Here is a 16,166-nt window from a genome sequence, read left to right as displayed (position 1 = left end):
TTCTTGATCATTCTGTTCTTCCTCCCCCTGGCCCATGCCCACACTTTCTAGCCAGGCTTATCGGATCCAGTGATAAGACACAAAGGCTCTCATTATTACCTAGGTTTCGTGGTAATATTTTATTTCGGCAGGTGCAAGCAACAGGAAGCCTCTTGAGGGGGGAGGGACTTTGGGAGGAGATGGGCAGCCACCTTGAGCCTGGGAAGTCTGTTCAGCCCACGGCGTATGGGAAACTTTCTTTTCCACCTGAGGAGTGAGGAAAACAGGTTGAGGGGGCTTCAGGCTGACATGTAGCCTCATTCAGCAAGATGTGACCCATCTCAGTAAGTCAAATATTCTCCATAAAATATCAGAAAGCAGTGGAAGGAAGGACAAGTATGTAGTTCAGCAGTAGAGTCCCTGACTCACATGGACCAGAGTCTGGGTTTAATCCCCGCCACTCATACAGAAACAAAGAATAAGCCACTGAACCTAGCCTTCTGACTTGAGAATATAGACTGATTATTTTCTCTGCAAGAAACAAGACATCAATACACAAACATCATCCAGCTAATACCCATTGAAAGGTCCAAAATTACCCAATTTGGATGCTTCAAAAATCTACTTCAAGCATACTTGGAAGCATTCAGGAAATTGCTCATTCTCCAAGTATCACATAGGCGTCCTCGTGCCTTTGAGAAGGGTTGACAGTGAGCAGCTGCAAGGACTGTGCAGCCCTCTCCAGATGCAGCTGGCCTAGCAGAGCTAACTCCGTATTGTGAAATGCCCAGGGTTGCTGCGGGCAGAGTGAGAGAGCAGTCAGTGTGTAGGCAGACGCCTCAAGAAAGCAACCCTGGGGAGCGAGAAGAGAGCAGACACTGAATTAGGGAGAAACTGTCCGTGCTTGGTAGAACAAGCTAGTCATGATATGTGGAAATCAGGCTGAATGGCAAACACGAGCCAGTGCAGTGGTTCATGGCTTGGAGTCCTCAATCTCTGAAGCTGGGGCAGGTTTGCTGCAGAATAGCCTGGCTGTAGAGAAAGAGACCCTGTCTCAAGCAAAACAAAACAAACAAACAAAACTGAGTGAAGGTTGGAAGGTTCTGGTGGGGGTGATCACAATACATTGTAGCACAGACTACACAAGCTAGGAGGAGCCCTTTCCTTCAGTTCTCAGCCACCTCTCCCCTCTCACCCACCTCATAGAGCTCCCAGTCTTCGCTAAGCAGCATCCTCAGCGCTTTTCCTGGCAGCTCTGTACTGCCTGGCACTCCCCAGCAAACACAAAGTCTGTTGTGTATTTGAGAGTGTTAGCTGCAAGACCACGGGTGTTGCCCCACATTTGAAAGCCTCACTAGCCAAAGGCACAGAGAGAGAAATGATGGTGACGTGCGACATTCAAACACAAACAACGTGAGACAAAACCTCATAACAGTGACTTTTAAAAAGAAAGATCAGTTGTATAAAAGCTTTGTCTGTGATAATTTGTATGGCTGGAAACAGGGCAAAAGGGATTCGGAGAGGAAAAATGATTTGTTGGTGGAGGGGAGGGACGACGTGTGTAGTTAGTTTCCTTGATTGTTTAACAGTACATCCAAGTCAGTTTTCAAATGTAAACATCCCTGGGAAAGTAACAATGTTCTCAGTCCTGGACACACCTTGTGGTCATAGAACTTAGAAAAATACCAGTGCCTAAATCCCAAGAGAGCAATAAAATCAGAACCCCTGTGATTGTAGCCTTTGTCACTGTGGTTGTGTTTTGTTTTGTTTCTGTTTTGATTTCTGCAGGAAATCACTTATGTAGCTCAGGCTGGTCCTGCATTTGTTGTGTAGCCTAGGCTGCCCTAATCTTGCAGTGCCCCTGCCTCTGCTTCCCTTGTGCTGGGCTTATAGGCAGGGGCCGCCACATCCTGGTGGCATGGTTGTTTGAAAAGCTCCGAAGTGCACTCAAGTTTGAGTGGTATCAGGGAGTGGAGAGTTCGGACCTGACCACATACCTTAGCTCAGTCAGTCGGCCATCCTAACCATAGGTTGGCAACAGCTGTGTACGAAGGCAGGAAATGGGAGCTTAGGGCTGGAGCGAGATAGCCCATTTGGCATTAAAGAAGTCTTTGGGGGTGTGGTAAGGTGGACTGAGTAGGCACCATGAGATAAAGTAAATGAGGGGTGTGAGAAAGAGCGTCCCCTGTCCTCACATTGTCTTTCACCAGAAGATCTCCACCTGTCCCAGCGAGGCTGGCCTTGTTCTCATGCATCTCCTCCAGAACGGCTCCCCCGTCTGCACCCACCCAGAGTCAGACATTCCTCACCATCTGCCCGGGCCCTCATGCTCGTGGCATTTTTCATCATTTGCACATGGTGTGTGTGTTGTCACCATCTGTCCTCACCAGCTTCAGCAAAAAGAGAGCCTTCAGCTCTGGGGTCAGTGCCACACAGGACAGCGCTTGGCCATGTGAGAGATGCTCACTTGCTTGATACCTGGCATGATGGTGCACACCTGTGATCTCAGCGCTCAAAGATGGGAGCAGCAAGAAGGAGAGTTCAAGACTAGCCTTGTGCATAGACAAATGAAATTTAAAATACTTAATGAGTGATAATTAATTAATATAAATAAGTGCATAGGAGAATATATACATAGGAGTGTGTGTGTGTGTGTGTGTGTGTGTGTGTGTGTGCGCGCGCGCGCACTTAAGATGAATTTGCTTAACAAATACTCAAGAGTGTTTAGGCCAGTTAGCATTATAGTTTGTGAAATCGAACAGGTTCCGTGTCAAAATAGCTCTGGCATTGACCTGGGAAACTAGCCCTTGTTCACAGTATTGTTTCTGAGACAAATGAAATCCTTGTGTGTTTTAAATAACCCGTTTCCAGATGAATGTTTACATCGAAATGTAGCCTTGATTTAAGCACAGCCTGTACTTTCCCAGATGCCCCATGCTGAGTCTTGAATATTCTTTTTATAACGTCTATGGATCATTTCCCTGGGTCAGCAGGAAAAAGCTCCTTCCAGAAGCTCAGCCTAGAAGGCTTCCCTTTCCCTTTTAGCCGGTGACATCTGTGAACAGAGACTGTACTCCACCATTCCAGACCTTGGCGGAGTGCATCAATTACTTTTTCCCTGATAATTTCATCAGTAGGTGGGGTGGGTATTTAACATGTTAAAGCCAGGGCTAATCATGGTATCTGAAGCATGTTAGACATGGCCCGAAGTCCTGCAGTTCTTCACTGCCTTCCTTTCATCTGAAACATAAGCAGCCCTCTGCACCAAAGTACAAAGAAAGGAACTGACTGTTAGTTAAGACAGTGCTAGTCCCCCTCCATCCACAATGGAGCCTGCGGTTATCTCTTCACAATCTCCATTAAAACATAGAATGGGGCTGAAGAGATGGCTCAGCAGTAAGAGCACCAGCTGCTCTTCCAGAGGACCCGGCTTTGATTCAGAGGGCCCAACACATAGTTTACAATGGCCTTAACTCTAGTTCCAAAGGTTTAGACACGCTCTCCTGGCTTCCTTGTTGCATCCAAGTGTCCTTACATTATAAAATAATACAATAAAGTTTAGCTAAATGAATCATAAAACAATGTAGATAAACTAGAACCCACTAAATGGTGAAACCCTCCAAAGAAGCAGCCACGTTTCTCCTTGGGGGAGAGCACCTGGATAGAATGGGAAATGTGGTTAGCATAGGGGAAAGATTTATGTGTTAAAGATGTGTGTAAGCAGTAAAAGGGAACAAAATCTGGCAAGAGAGAAGTGCAGAGGGCAGGGCTGAGAGAGAGAGAGAGAGAGAGAGAGAGAGACTGTGTGTTCTCTCACCTCTTTTGATGACTGCTGGGTCAGAGGAGGCAGAAAAACGTCTTGGTTTGAGAAAGAATATGGGACCCAATCTGCTGCTAAGAAGTCAAGTGGAGCTCCCTGAGCTCCAAGTCCTTCGCCCTCGAGGGACGTCGCAAGTGTGAGATGCCAGGCAGAAGCAATGCCCTCGCTTTAGGGAAAAGCAGAGATGAAATGAGGGGAAGCTGTCCTGCAGAGAAAGCAGAGAGCCCCTAGGAAGACTTGCTTTGGGGACGGTTTTCCTAACACAGCTGGGCCTCGGATGCATCAAGCATCCCACTCTCCAGCTGCAGATATCTGAAGGAATAATTTATGCTCTCGGAGAAGGGCAGACACGATTTCTTGAATGCTGACACTGAATTTTCTCCTGAAGCACTGCCTCGGCTTGAAACGAAGATGGAGATGGCTAGGAAATAAGGATTTGATCATCTCCATTAGAATCCTTGGGTACCAGATGCTCCCAATGCCGAAGTCACCCCTGCCTCCCAGACATCTCCCAAAGTCATCCTGTTCCCAGCTCCCGTTACAGTGATGTGAGGGGACAGCCCTCCGCATTTTATATTCTGTTCTGGGTCACAGCAGAGGGTCATGGCTTGGTGACATATGGTTCCTCTACTCTAGACGTAAATCCTACATGAGTCATTCTGAAGCGTTGGGGTCCAAGACTTCATCATGGCAGGGGAATGTTTTCCTTTTTCTTATCAGAGACACACACATTCTAGCTGTTTTCCCCGGCAGGATGTGCTTTATCTGAACACCAGAAGATGAATGTGACAGTTCATGACAGTTTGTCAAACCAGGACCAAGGCGAGCCGGGGCTTGGGAGGGAGCAGGATGAACAGGTGGCACTCAGATTTTTAGGGCAATAGAACTATTCTTCTGAGTGCTGTCATATTGTGTGGCAAATGTCATCATGTTTGTCAATCCCTGTAGGAGAACCAACACCCAGAGTGAGTCCAGTGTTGATGGTGAGCATCCACTAAAGATGATGTTAGTTAATGCTAGTCCATCGAGGCACCTGGATAGAATTGGGGACCTGGCTTCTGAGGGGACCATGTTTGTATAGGATAAGGACTGATGTGTTAAAGATGTTTCTAAGCAATGACTGAGAACAAGGTCTGGCTGAGAGGCATGCAGAGGGTGGAGTTAGCAGAGAGGCAGCAAACCATATCCCTCTTTCCCTTTGGGTGTCGGCTGGGTGAGAAAAGACGGGAAACCCTTGCTCTCTCTACACCTGTACTTTAGGTCGGGGGGCTGGGGGGCATTGAGCATGTTGGAGTTCTCTCTACTTATTTTGGGCTTGTTTTTGCTGCTTGCTGCTCCTTTTTAGATGTGTGTGAGCCAGCAAACTCATTGATAAAGTGTCTTAGCACCCAGTCTGGGCTCCTGAGCTCAGGGGTGAAGGGATTAGGGATATGGGTTCCTTTTCAGTGGAGGAGCAAGTGACAGGCTGCATAGGAGCTGCAATCCACTTTTCAGGTTCTGAAAACACAGTGAAGAAAGTCTCATGACTGTATGTGCTATGGTGAGTGGTTGTCAAAGGAAACCCCACACCTACAAACTGACAAATCAGTCACAGACACACCGTATATACTAACCACTTCATTCTGCAGCACACAAGGTTCAGCTTCCTCTGTGGGTTAAAAGAAAAAGCATTTTAAAATTGCTGTACGTTTAGTCTGCTTCTAATCCCTGCCAGCCCTCAGTGAGAGGCCAAAACACAAGGAACTGGTAGAACGTCAGAGGGCAGCTCACGTGCTCTCATAAAGTCAGTGGGAGACAAAATCACGAGCAGAATTCAAGTTTCCTGCCTAGGACACAGAAAACCACCCAATACATGAATACTAAATAGATGAAGTTTTTGTATTCCAAAGAGTTTATATGTCGGGAGTGAAGGTGGAGCTAAGTGATTGATAGGACTGGCTTAGTGGGTCTGAGGCACTGGGTTCAATTCCCAGAGGGAGAAAGGGGGGAAAGAATTGAGAAAAGGTGGGGGATGGGAAGAAACAAGATGAGAAGAGAGAAGAGGGAAAACCTTATGTGCCTGAGTGTCTTAAATGCTAACAAAAACCAGACAAGATCTTTAGGCCCACAACAATCTCTGTAGGCATTTCTTTAGATCTGTCTCCACAGAGAATTCTGATGAAAATATGAGTGTGTGTGTGTGTGTGTGTGTGTGTGTGTGTGTGAGAGAGAGAGAGAGAGAGAGAGAGAGAGAGGGAGAGAGGAGGAGGGAGGGAGGGAGGGAGAGAGAGAGATGTAGGGGATGTGCGTGTGTCATGTTCAAGTGCATAGACACATGGAGAACATTGGGTGTCATCTTTCCTCATTACTCCCCTGCTTTCTTTCTTTCCTTATTTATTTTTGACTTTTGGACACAGGGTCTATTACTGAACCAGAAGCTCACCATTTTGGCTAAGCTGACCAGAGAGTTCCTAGCATCTGCCTTCCTTTCCCTGCCCCCCATGCCCCTCCCAACACTGGAGCTACAGACATGCTAAGCCTTGCTGCTGGTACATGAGCTCTGGGGGTTTCTGCTCGCACACGCACTGAGCTGTCTCCCAGCCAGAGGTGATGCCACATTAGCTTACCGTGGAGTCGACTCATGGGAAAGCCAGAGTGCTCATAGTTTTCAGATTGGAAGGCACTTGGGATTTCAAACTTCTGGATGAAAGGTGTTCAACTAGGAATGTCTACACAATATTCCAGACTCTTCTATGAAACAGTTAGGATCCCAGCCGTGCCACATTAGGGATGCTCAGACAGTCTTTGCTATCTTCCTGCTATCAACATTAGGGATGAAAGTCTGGCAGTTCACCTCAGAGAGGAGAACACACCTCCATTATCCCTGAAAATTCAGTTGACTTAATTGTTTAAAAATTCTAGCTCATTATACTGACCTGGCAGCAAATACTTATAATCCCAATTCTCAGGAGGCTGAGACAGGAGGATTACAGGTTCAACGCTAAGTGATTCCCACAGGGTCTCTGATGGCCACATGTACTTCATGGTAAGCCTGCCCTGCTCATCTTAACACACGTGAACATACACACTAGGTGAATGAATGAAAGATAAATGAGTATAAAAAAATAAAATCTAGAATATTCACTTAGATATCTAATAGGACGAAAATGAAAAAAAAAATAAGTCTAAAGAAACCCATTGCCATATCATTGTGTTTCATTCTGGGACAAAATTTGAAAAATCTTCTAAATACAGGTTATCACTGAAATTATGGACACTTAATAAAACAAAATAACAAGTCACTTTTGTAAAGAGATGAGAACTTGCCAGGCTATGGTGGCGCACACCTTTAATCCCAGCACTTGGGGGGCAGAGGCAGGTGGATCTCTGTGAGTTCAAGGCCAGCCTGGTCTACAGAATGAGTTCCAGAACAGGCTCCAAATGCTACATAGAGAAACTTCGTCTCGAAAAACGGGGGTGGGGTGGGGGTGGGGATGGGGTGAGGGTTGAGTTGAGGGCTTGCTAGATCACCCAGTCTTACTCCCTTTGCCCTGGACACAGGAGGTGTCCGGAACTGGGCAGAGGCGAGATGGCTTCTATCCTGAGAGGATGTAGAGTGATGTTGACTTTTACTTTAGTAGAACCTTCCTTCCAACTCTCCCTGGGCCAAGACCGATCTTTTTAATTCCTTTCCAGAGTAAGAGTCCGGAGAGCAGGAAGAAGGTCCACAGGAAACTGGACACACCCCCTACAGCTGGCTTCTCGGCCTCCACATTGGCTAACGAGCATTTTAATTACCTGCACCACTGACATGCCCCACAATCTACTTAAAAGACCGCTGAAAATGACTGCACGGGTCGTGAGGGTCTAACGCCGGACTCCAGCGTGTCATTTTCTCAACCTTGTCCTCTGTGTTTCTTTCTCTTGCAGAGCCACGGGCTTCGGCTTCTTGAATGCGCTCTGTAAAGCGGCGGCGGTCCTGGGAAACCTAATATTCGGCTCCTTGGTCAGCATTACCAAAGCCATCCCCATCCTGCTGGCTTCCACCGTGCTTGTGTGTGGCGGACTCGTGGGCTTGCGCCTGCCCGACACGCGAACCCAGGTTCTGATGTGAAGGAGCCAAAAACCATCTCGTCCCACCATGGGCCGGCCCTCCTGCCTGACTCAAGGCTGCAGGGGTTTTGTGTGTAGAAAGGCGGCCGAGTAGAATACAAACTTTTGCTGTTGACGTAAAGAGTAGCTGCGTGCGTATCGTCTTGCCCCTCCAATGTGACTTTGCACTGTTTTATTTTTTTTCCAGGCATTGTTATCTTTCCCTAACTGTGACACTCCTGCCTCCCCGTGTCCCGTGGAAGTGTTCCTAAAATGTCCCAGTCAGCCAGGCTTTCCTGGGGATTCTGACCACTGACACTGAGAAGCTAAAAAGCCTGTGCTGGCCTAAGAAATAGACCCTGCCCCTGACATGTCATTAGCAGGAAGTTTAAGCTGGCATAATTGAGTTTGTGCTGAGGAAAGGGATTTCTTTTTCCTTTTTTTTTTTTTCCATACAGAATGATATTTCCTGTTTACTTAGAAAAAAAGAACACCCAGACACTCTAGCTGTTACAGCAGGGTGTTTCAAAAACATTGTGTGACACCAAGCATGCCTGAGTGGGGCTCTTTCAGGCAGGACAATCAAGGTGACTCTTCTAACAAGAAAAATTTAAAGTCTGACTTCAGATGGCAACAAAAGCCTGCTTGAGCTGCAGAAACCAGATTTTAGATGGGGAGCCCTGATACATGTGAGGGCTGCAGCCGCCACCGCATCTGGGACTTGGCAGGTGGATCTCAGTGTTTGAAGATCAGAGATCCTCTGCCCCTCTTTGCATTCCTTCCCAAGCTGCCCCGGAATTGGCCAGAAAGCAGATGCAGGGAAAGAAAGCCACTTCTTAAAAAGTCACATCTGCCTCTTCAATTCTGTGACACTTCTCTCGTCTCTGGTCCAGTGATTGGCAGTAGAAATTAGAAACTGGCAAGAAAGTCACAACCAAAGCCATTTGGAAATGCCAAAGGGTATTTCTCTCGGTACTGTTTCTTGAGAGTCAAAACCATCCCCCCTCCCTTGGTCGTCTATCTGTCCACGGTCACTGTTTAACCCCATCTCCACAGCAGGCCCTGTCCCTCCAGCTTTCCCCGGGCTATGGGCACCCAGCCTTGTCGGAGCCCAGCCTTGTCTCTGGGTTTCCCCTTCTCTCCCAAGCAACCCTCTTTGATTAGCATAAGCCATTAATCCACTGTCCCCAGCGAGTAAGTCTGGCTTGGTGGAGGGGGACAGCCTAGGGTTAAGATGGGAAGTCTCAGAGAGTAGTTCCCTGGATAGCATCTTCTGATGGATGTCTGTCTGTTTACCTCTGGAATCTTCATGAGCGTGGAAGGACAGGTCAGCGGGACATTCCCACGAGCCAGCTGTCAGCTAAATGACCTTCTGGTCTCTCACTGACTGCCCCTCCCCCAAGCCCGTTCTTTCATCCATCTTTGAAATCTGAAGGCTCCTTGTCGATGCGAACCCAGTATACGTCCCATATTTAGATGGCCTTCTCTCTTTAACTCCCTCTGTCTTGTTGGAGGGTGATCCTTGTTGCTTCTTTCCTGCTATTCCTGCATGACCACAGCCCTGGGGCTTCCAGAAAAGAAGAAATTTTTGTTCCCACTAATCATTCTGTTCAAAGATGGCCCTGCTCCCTGGAGGGGCCCCCTGTCTCCCCTCCCCTACCGCATTCCCTGATCCCTCCTGGAGCTCAAATTCTGTGAAAAGCTCTTTGATTAACATAAGCCATTAATCCACTGTCCCCCAGTAAGTAAGTCTGGCTTGCTGGAGGGAGCAGCCTATAGTTAAGATGGGAAGTCTCAGAGAGTAGTTCCCTGGAGATAATTTAGATACACGGAGCCAGGACACCAAGGATATCAGAACAAAATCTGCAAAGGTGCCGGAAAAAGGAAAACCTTTAAGATTAGGCATGACTGCTTTGAAAGACACCCACAAAGCAGGGACCAGAACAGAACTCACTTCTGTTTCCTTTTCCATCCCTGGGAAACAAATACATATTTTAAAAATCTCAGAAAGTATTTTTCAAATTATTCGTTGTCTATGTGGGTTCGATCCCCCCTCCTAGTTACCCGTGATTTGTCTTCTTTTAAAAAGGCGCGGGGAGGGGGCATTTTTGGGACCCAGAGCAGATCTTTTGGATGAATGTAGCCTGTAAAGACAATGCTACGAAAGTAAAATATGAATCTCTTCTCTTCCCACACAAAGGAAAAACTGACATATACAAAGGCATTGTTCTCTCTACTCTTGAGTGGTAGTGAACTTACTGCATAATCAAATTGTCTCTATTCTCTGTCTTATAGTCTAACTACATCAAGTACATTCCAAACTGCAAGACACGGTCATGCAGAATTTTATCTGGATGCTGGTTTGGGTTAGCATGAGATAACTCAGCGGAGCCCTGCTTTGTTAAGACCATCTGCCATCATCTCCTTCAGAACTAGTCTTGTCCATCTACCCCAAGCTTCCCAGGTGGCCCAAGAGGGATCTCTTCTAATCTCCTGGACAATCCGTGGTCACAAACCTTCTTGGTCACCACCACCTTTCCCACCTCCCATGTTTTCTTTCTCAGCCTTTCACTGTGCATCACCTCTATTGCCCATGACAACGTCCTCGTTTCTTCCCAAGTATGTGGTGCGGCTTGTTTGGTTTTAATTAGAGCTTAAGATATAATCATGAGAGTCAACAGAAGCCCCCGTTGTATGAGTGTTATGTGGCACCAAGGCAGACATCTGCCTTCCCATTTCATACACAGCAAAAGGAAACTGAAAGCTGATTCAAAAATGAAATAGAACAGCCCCACATGTACCTGTATTTGGAACTCCATTTCTAAGATTTCCCCCATTGCTCTTCAGAATCAGTTCAGAGTGTTCCCCAGTTTTACTATCACCGAATCCTCTCAATATGAAAGAAAGCGAAACAATCAATAGCGAATCAGCTGCTCGGCACAGTGACTTCTCTAAGATGCTCCACTCTACATACTGGGTCTCAAGGCTCACACTCAGTCCTGCTTCCTGATCCATCTCACTCCTGGGTACTAACCCAAGACACAATATCAATGGGGGCAGAGATCTTTCTGAAGAGAATCCATATGATCGTATCCAAAAGGTCAAGAATTAAGTCACTAGACATATGGGTCCTCAGTTCCCCCATCTGTAGAGAAAAAGGATGACTATTTTATTCTCCAAGATACTATGGGATGAAAATGAGAATAGCTTCATCTTACTCGTCTTCTACCGATGGGAAGCCTACCTTAGCAACATTCTGAAAATGAGACAATAACCAGGTCTATAAGGAGAGCAGGAGTTGGTGTGGGAAGACCTCATATCACAGGCTAGAACAGTTTCCATGTTGTCTATGTAGCCCACACCTAGGAATTTGAAGTGTATCTCGTCTCAGTGCCACTGGAACTGCCATTGCTATCCACCCAGGGAATGGACAACCCCAGAAGACACACTACAGTTAGAAAACAACTTGATGGAGGGAGACCCACAAAGGCTGTATCCTCCAGCCCCATCCATCTACTTCACTGTTTTCTTGAAATTACCTTAAATGGATCTAGGCCATCAGCAACAATGTTTCTCAATGGCTTGACATGAATTGATAGATGGACACTCCTTTATTTTTTTTTTCTCTTTTCTCAAGCAGTTTTTAATGAAAACTGTATGAGACGCCCCTACTCCTGCATCTTCTCTATTGTTTCTTCCTTGTATTTGCCCTTCTCCTTTCCTACTTGTCGAGACTTGGCTTTCCTTTCCAGGATCTTCTTGCGGTCTTTGTCCAGCTTTAGCCTGGTGATCACCACCTTGCTGGGGTGGATGCCCACGTGGACAGTTGTGCCATTAGCCTTTTCTCGCTGCACCCGTTCAATGTAGATGACGTATTTCTTCCTGTACACTTGGACTACTTTGCCAATCTGCTGGCCTTTGTAGTGTTCCCGGACAACCTGAACTTCGTCATCCTTCCGAATGGGCATCGATCGAACATTGTACTTCTGTCTCAGCTCTTTGGAAAGGGAGGAAGACATGATCTTCCTCTGAATGTGAGAAGGTGCATTGAAATACCGTTTGCGGTTCTTGCTCCGGTCAGAAGTCACAAAGGGATTGAACTTCATTTTGGCGGCTGCGATCCAGCGATGGCCGCAAGAGGAAAGAGGTCTATACGCGACTTCCGGTTCTTGGACACTCCTTTCTAAATCTCACCAATAGAGCTCAAGTTTGCACCAAAAACTCATTTGTTTTCAGAATATCTCTGGGCATCAAGGGAGAGGCAGTGGGAGGTGTAGTGGTGGCCGGGAGAGTCCAGTGTTCCGTCACTAGAGTTCTAGCAATGAGATTAGTGCACCTGGGAGACATTCTAAACTCCAGGATCATTTCCAGAGCATTCCGTGAGAATACTTGCTGATGTCTTCTGCCAGCCAAAACAGAATATGATATTCTCCAGTTTGCTTCTATCTTATATCAAACAGGCTTTTTACCTATTTCTTCATCAAGATGCCTTATTTGTTCATATACAAAGGGCCCCGAAGCCAGGAATGTCTGGATTTGACCTTCACCTGGAATTGAAGACAACTGACCTATTGTTTGGGGCCTAGTGGCTGTATATCAGGTTTCTTTTAAATCCCATATTGTGCCAAACTTAGGCTAGTTACCAACCACCCCTCACCCCCTAAAAATGTCATGCAGAGACAGCAAAAACACATCTACACAGTAGAGTGCCCTGAAGTGACCTGTGTGTTCCTTCACATTCTTCGCCTGTTGAGCAAAGTGTCTATTTTAGCTGAAATGTCTCCTGTAATCTGACAGGAGGAAGGGGTCAGGGTCTTCGATGCATTGCGTGTCCTTTCCCTGTGTCAGGAAGCTGGCAATTCTCTGTGGACTGCGCCGTTGCTTTCACTATTGACCACACCCCTGTCAACAACCTCTCCCCAACCATAGACAAGCCATTGCCAGGGCTTCCTTCCACTTTCTCGGCTCCCAGGTGCGGTTTAGCTGTCCCAGCAGTTTGAGCCTGTGGGTCTGTTTAGGTCATTGACTGAAGTGGGTGGATCTGGGAGAGAAGAGAGTTGGGTAGATGGGCCTGTCTCTCCTTTCATGACTGTATTGGCTAAGTACTGGCTTATCATTGTGCTAGGTGTTCAGGCACTGGGCTGTGTGCCGATACTTAGCCCTCTGCAGTATTTCTTTGAGAACAGGGAGAGCCAGAAGAATGAACGACAAGACAATCTCTTATCTTCTCACATTTCGTGTTAGGCCTCTCTGTCAATGACTTCTGTCTCTAACTTTTAAACAAGTTATAACCTACAGAAGGTAGTACAAGAACTATGCAGTGCCAGGGTGACGTGACAGAGGAAAAGCTTCTTCTTTAGCCGGTCTTGGGGGAGGGAGTACTAAGCAGTCCTGGGAACACAAGACACGTTCATGCATGTGTTTCTTCACAGGGTCTCAATGGGAAATTGCACTAAGCTATCGTATAAAGAAGAGAGCTGACAGCGAAGGTGGTCCCTGCCTTTCTAGAGCTGTTCACGTCTCTACAACAGTTCATTCCAGGGAGCTAGGAAGTAAGTGTGTTCCCCTCTGCACAAGCTAGGGCTCTCTCTCCAGGGCCTCAGCAAGTCCTGGCAGCTGGCTGCTGATCTCTGGACTCTGCTCCAACCCTCCCAGGAGGTGTTTCCTTTCTGGTGTTAGAGATTCGTGACTGAGTCACACAGTCTTGGGGGCATCCGAAAGGGAAAGCGACTTTCCCCTTCTCTAGCCTCAGCAGAAAGCAGGTTGTGACCACAGGAGGCCATGGAGATTATAGGCTACAGTTTGAAACTGAGTGTGGGGTTGTTGCCGAGTGTTTTGAAGCTGCAAAGGATCTTGGGGGTTCTAGAGCCTTCAAATAGGCAGGGCAAAGAGAGAGAGTAGTCACTGGTCCTCTGAGAGCCATGGGTGCCTTTTCTCCTCACCTCTCTGTCCTCTGGGCAGCTCATATTCACTTTCATTCTTTCATTCACCATTCTTCTTCCTTCTTCTTGTCCCCTCTTGACTCTAGCAACATCCAAAGGTGAGGGTAAGCTTTCCCAAAGCCCCAGGACTCAGGAATGGGCATGTCCTTACCTTTCTGGAATACAGAGGATGGAGAACCTGGGACGGGTGGGGGGGGGGGAGTGTAGTGATAATGGTGCTCCCTGGGTCCGTGGAAAGGTCCTCCTAGTCCAACACCCTAATAAGATCAGCATAGAACCAGAGTGCCAGAAGACATCCCTTGGCTTCCAAAAGGAGCATTCCTCTCCAGGAGCATGGCATTCTGTGAAAAATCCCAACTCAGTACTGGAGGTCCGGTGCTTAAACTACAAAGGTTGCCCGTCCTCTACCCTCCCTACCATATTTGCATGCCCCCTGGAACCAAGAGCATCCAGAACTAAAAAGAGACAACAGCTTTCAGCCTTTGGTTCAGACTCAGGTAAGTTTTTATGCCAAGCTAAAAACCTTCCTTGGCAGCAAGAACATAGAGCCCTAAGCCGCTGCTTCCAGGCGCTCTGAGAAGGACTGGCCAGCCAGGACATAAGGGGCAGTGACGTCTAAATCCAGCCAAGACTGGGAACAGGCTCAATCCAGTTCTTTGGAGTCAGTTGTTTAAGCTTCAGAAATTTTAAGAAAGCCAATCGAGAAATATAGCCATCATTAAAAGTTAAATACAATTAAATCAGTTATATTTTAAAGCAATATATGTTTAAAAACTCATCACTTTCTACTTATTTTGCTACATTTTTCTATTAGCCATGCCCTTGGGGTAATATATGCCTAGTATACCTCTATACCTCTATTATGGAAGTACTATGTAACGATGTCCTATTGGATGTATATTCTTGATGACAGGGTCAATGACATTATACTGAGTTCATCCACATTTACAGCAAGGAAAGTAACAAATGCTTTAGGTCAGACTCCTCCTACCCCTACAATAAACCCCAGGCACTGGTAAAGATTTACCAGCATATCACTGTCTGAAGCCCTGAAGAATACCAGGCTTCCTGTAACTCAGCAGGAGTGTGCTTTGCTAGCCTGCACAGGGCCCTGGGTTCACAGAGGTCGGGAGGTGGGGGAGGGGGAGGTTGGGCCTCCCAAGGTACAGACCCAGGCCCTTGGGCTTCCATTACCCATGAGTCCAAGGGAAGGAAAGATTTAGCAAGTACTCATGCTAGTTCTCAAAGGTGTCCTTCCACATCCATATTGGCTCAGATTAGGACCAGCCATGCAAAGAACCCACGGGCCTCTGGCTGGTGTTCCTTCTAGAAAGTCAGCTGCTAAGTGCGCATTCCCATATGTGGTTGCATATTCTCTGCCTGACCCAGGAGCACACTGAATGGACTGTGAGCTCTTTATCGGTGTCTGAAAAGGGAATCCCCAGAAGAGGTCCTTCCAGGCACGCTTCCACTTAGGTTGCCTGCTCAGCCTACAACTCCACCCTGCTTTTGGCAATGAACTCCTGGCAGTGGTCCTGTCCTTGGTCAGGGTATGTGGGTGTTTTGGCTTTGTAGTCTTTCTCTTTTCTATTTCCGGAGCTGTGTCTGCTGTCCCGCTGTTTGATCCAGTCCCCCTTGTTGTACTGTATAATGTGCTGCATGTGTGATCCTCAGTAACCCCCATTTCGGGTTTCCGGAGTTCCCCTTCTCGAGTTCAGCTGATCCTGGCCGTGAACTCATCTTTCTGGTATGCTCCTCTGTGTCTCGTTTCCGATTGCCAAAAGGTTGGGCCAAGTGTATTTTCACAAATGTCCCAAGACAGCCATGTGTGTATCCTTGTGAAAGGGCATGCTCCGTGTGGGATGGCTCGTGTACAGCGTAAACCTATCACATGTGAAAGTGTGTATACATTTATATGCCAGATAGCTATCGTTCATGTAACAGCTACGAAGATATTTAATGTACATCAGATGAATAAAAGAGCATTTTTTGCTCCATTATATTCAAATAAATATTGCTGTGTGGCTGCCTTCCCTTCCAGACAAACAACCACCAAGGCACAAGCATCTTTTGCTGTCCGTGATGGGACAAGCTTGTGATCTCAGCTGTCAAGAGGCTGAAGGAAGAGGGTTGTGAGTTTGAGGACAACCTGGGCCACATTGAGAGACCCTGTCCTAGGGAGGGGGAAGGAGCAAAACAAAAGAACACATATGAAACACATTTTTATGTCTTTGGACCTAGAGAAAGCCAGTCCCTCTGGCGCGGGCCAGTTTTACTTGCATTTGTAGGCTGGTTCCATGGGTACCGTTGTGTTGCTGATTTTACAGAAATACTTTCCAATGGTTACCTAGGGC

General features: G+C 47.0%; 1 protein-coding gene and 1 pseudogene across 1 annotated transcript in view; one reads left to right on the top strand and one right to left on the bottom strand.

Annotated features, from left to right (window-relative positions):
• Nucleotides 1-15,824, top strand: part of Sv2c (synaptic vesicle glycoprotein 2C) — a 195,194-nt gene extending 179,370 nt beyond the window's left edge. The window contains exon 13 of the mRNA XM_087896799.1: nt 7,709-15,824. Within this exon, the coding sequence (XP_087752925.1) occupies nt 7,709-7,892 (184 nt within the window). The 3' untranslated portion in view covers nt 7,893-15,824. The remainder of the gene's footprint in view (nt 1-7,708) is intronic.
• LOC148119651 (large ribosomal subunit protein uL24 pseudogene) lies at nt 11,539-11,976 on the bottom strand (annotated as a pseudogene).
• Nucleotides 15,825-16,166: the final 342 nt, after the last annotated feature.

The sequence above is a fragment of the Myodes glareolus genome, chromosome 15 (assembly GCF_982192425.1).
Source record: "Myodes glareolus chromosome 15, mMyoGla1.1, whole genome shotgun sequence".
In the NCBI taxonomy this organism is placed as follows: domain Eukaryota; kingdom Metazoa; phylum Chordata; class Mammalia; order Rodentia; family Cricetidae; genus Myodes; species Myodes glareolus.
This window is presented reverse-complemented; position numbering and strand designations above follow the sequence as displayed.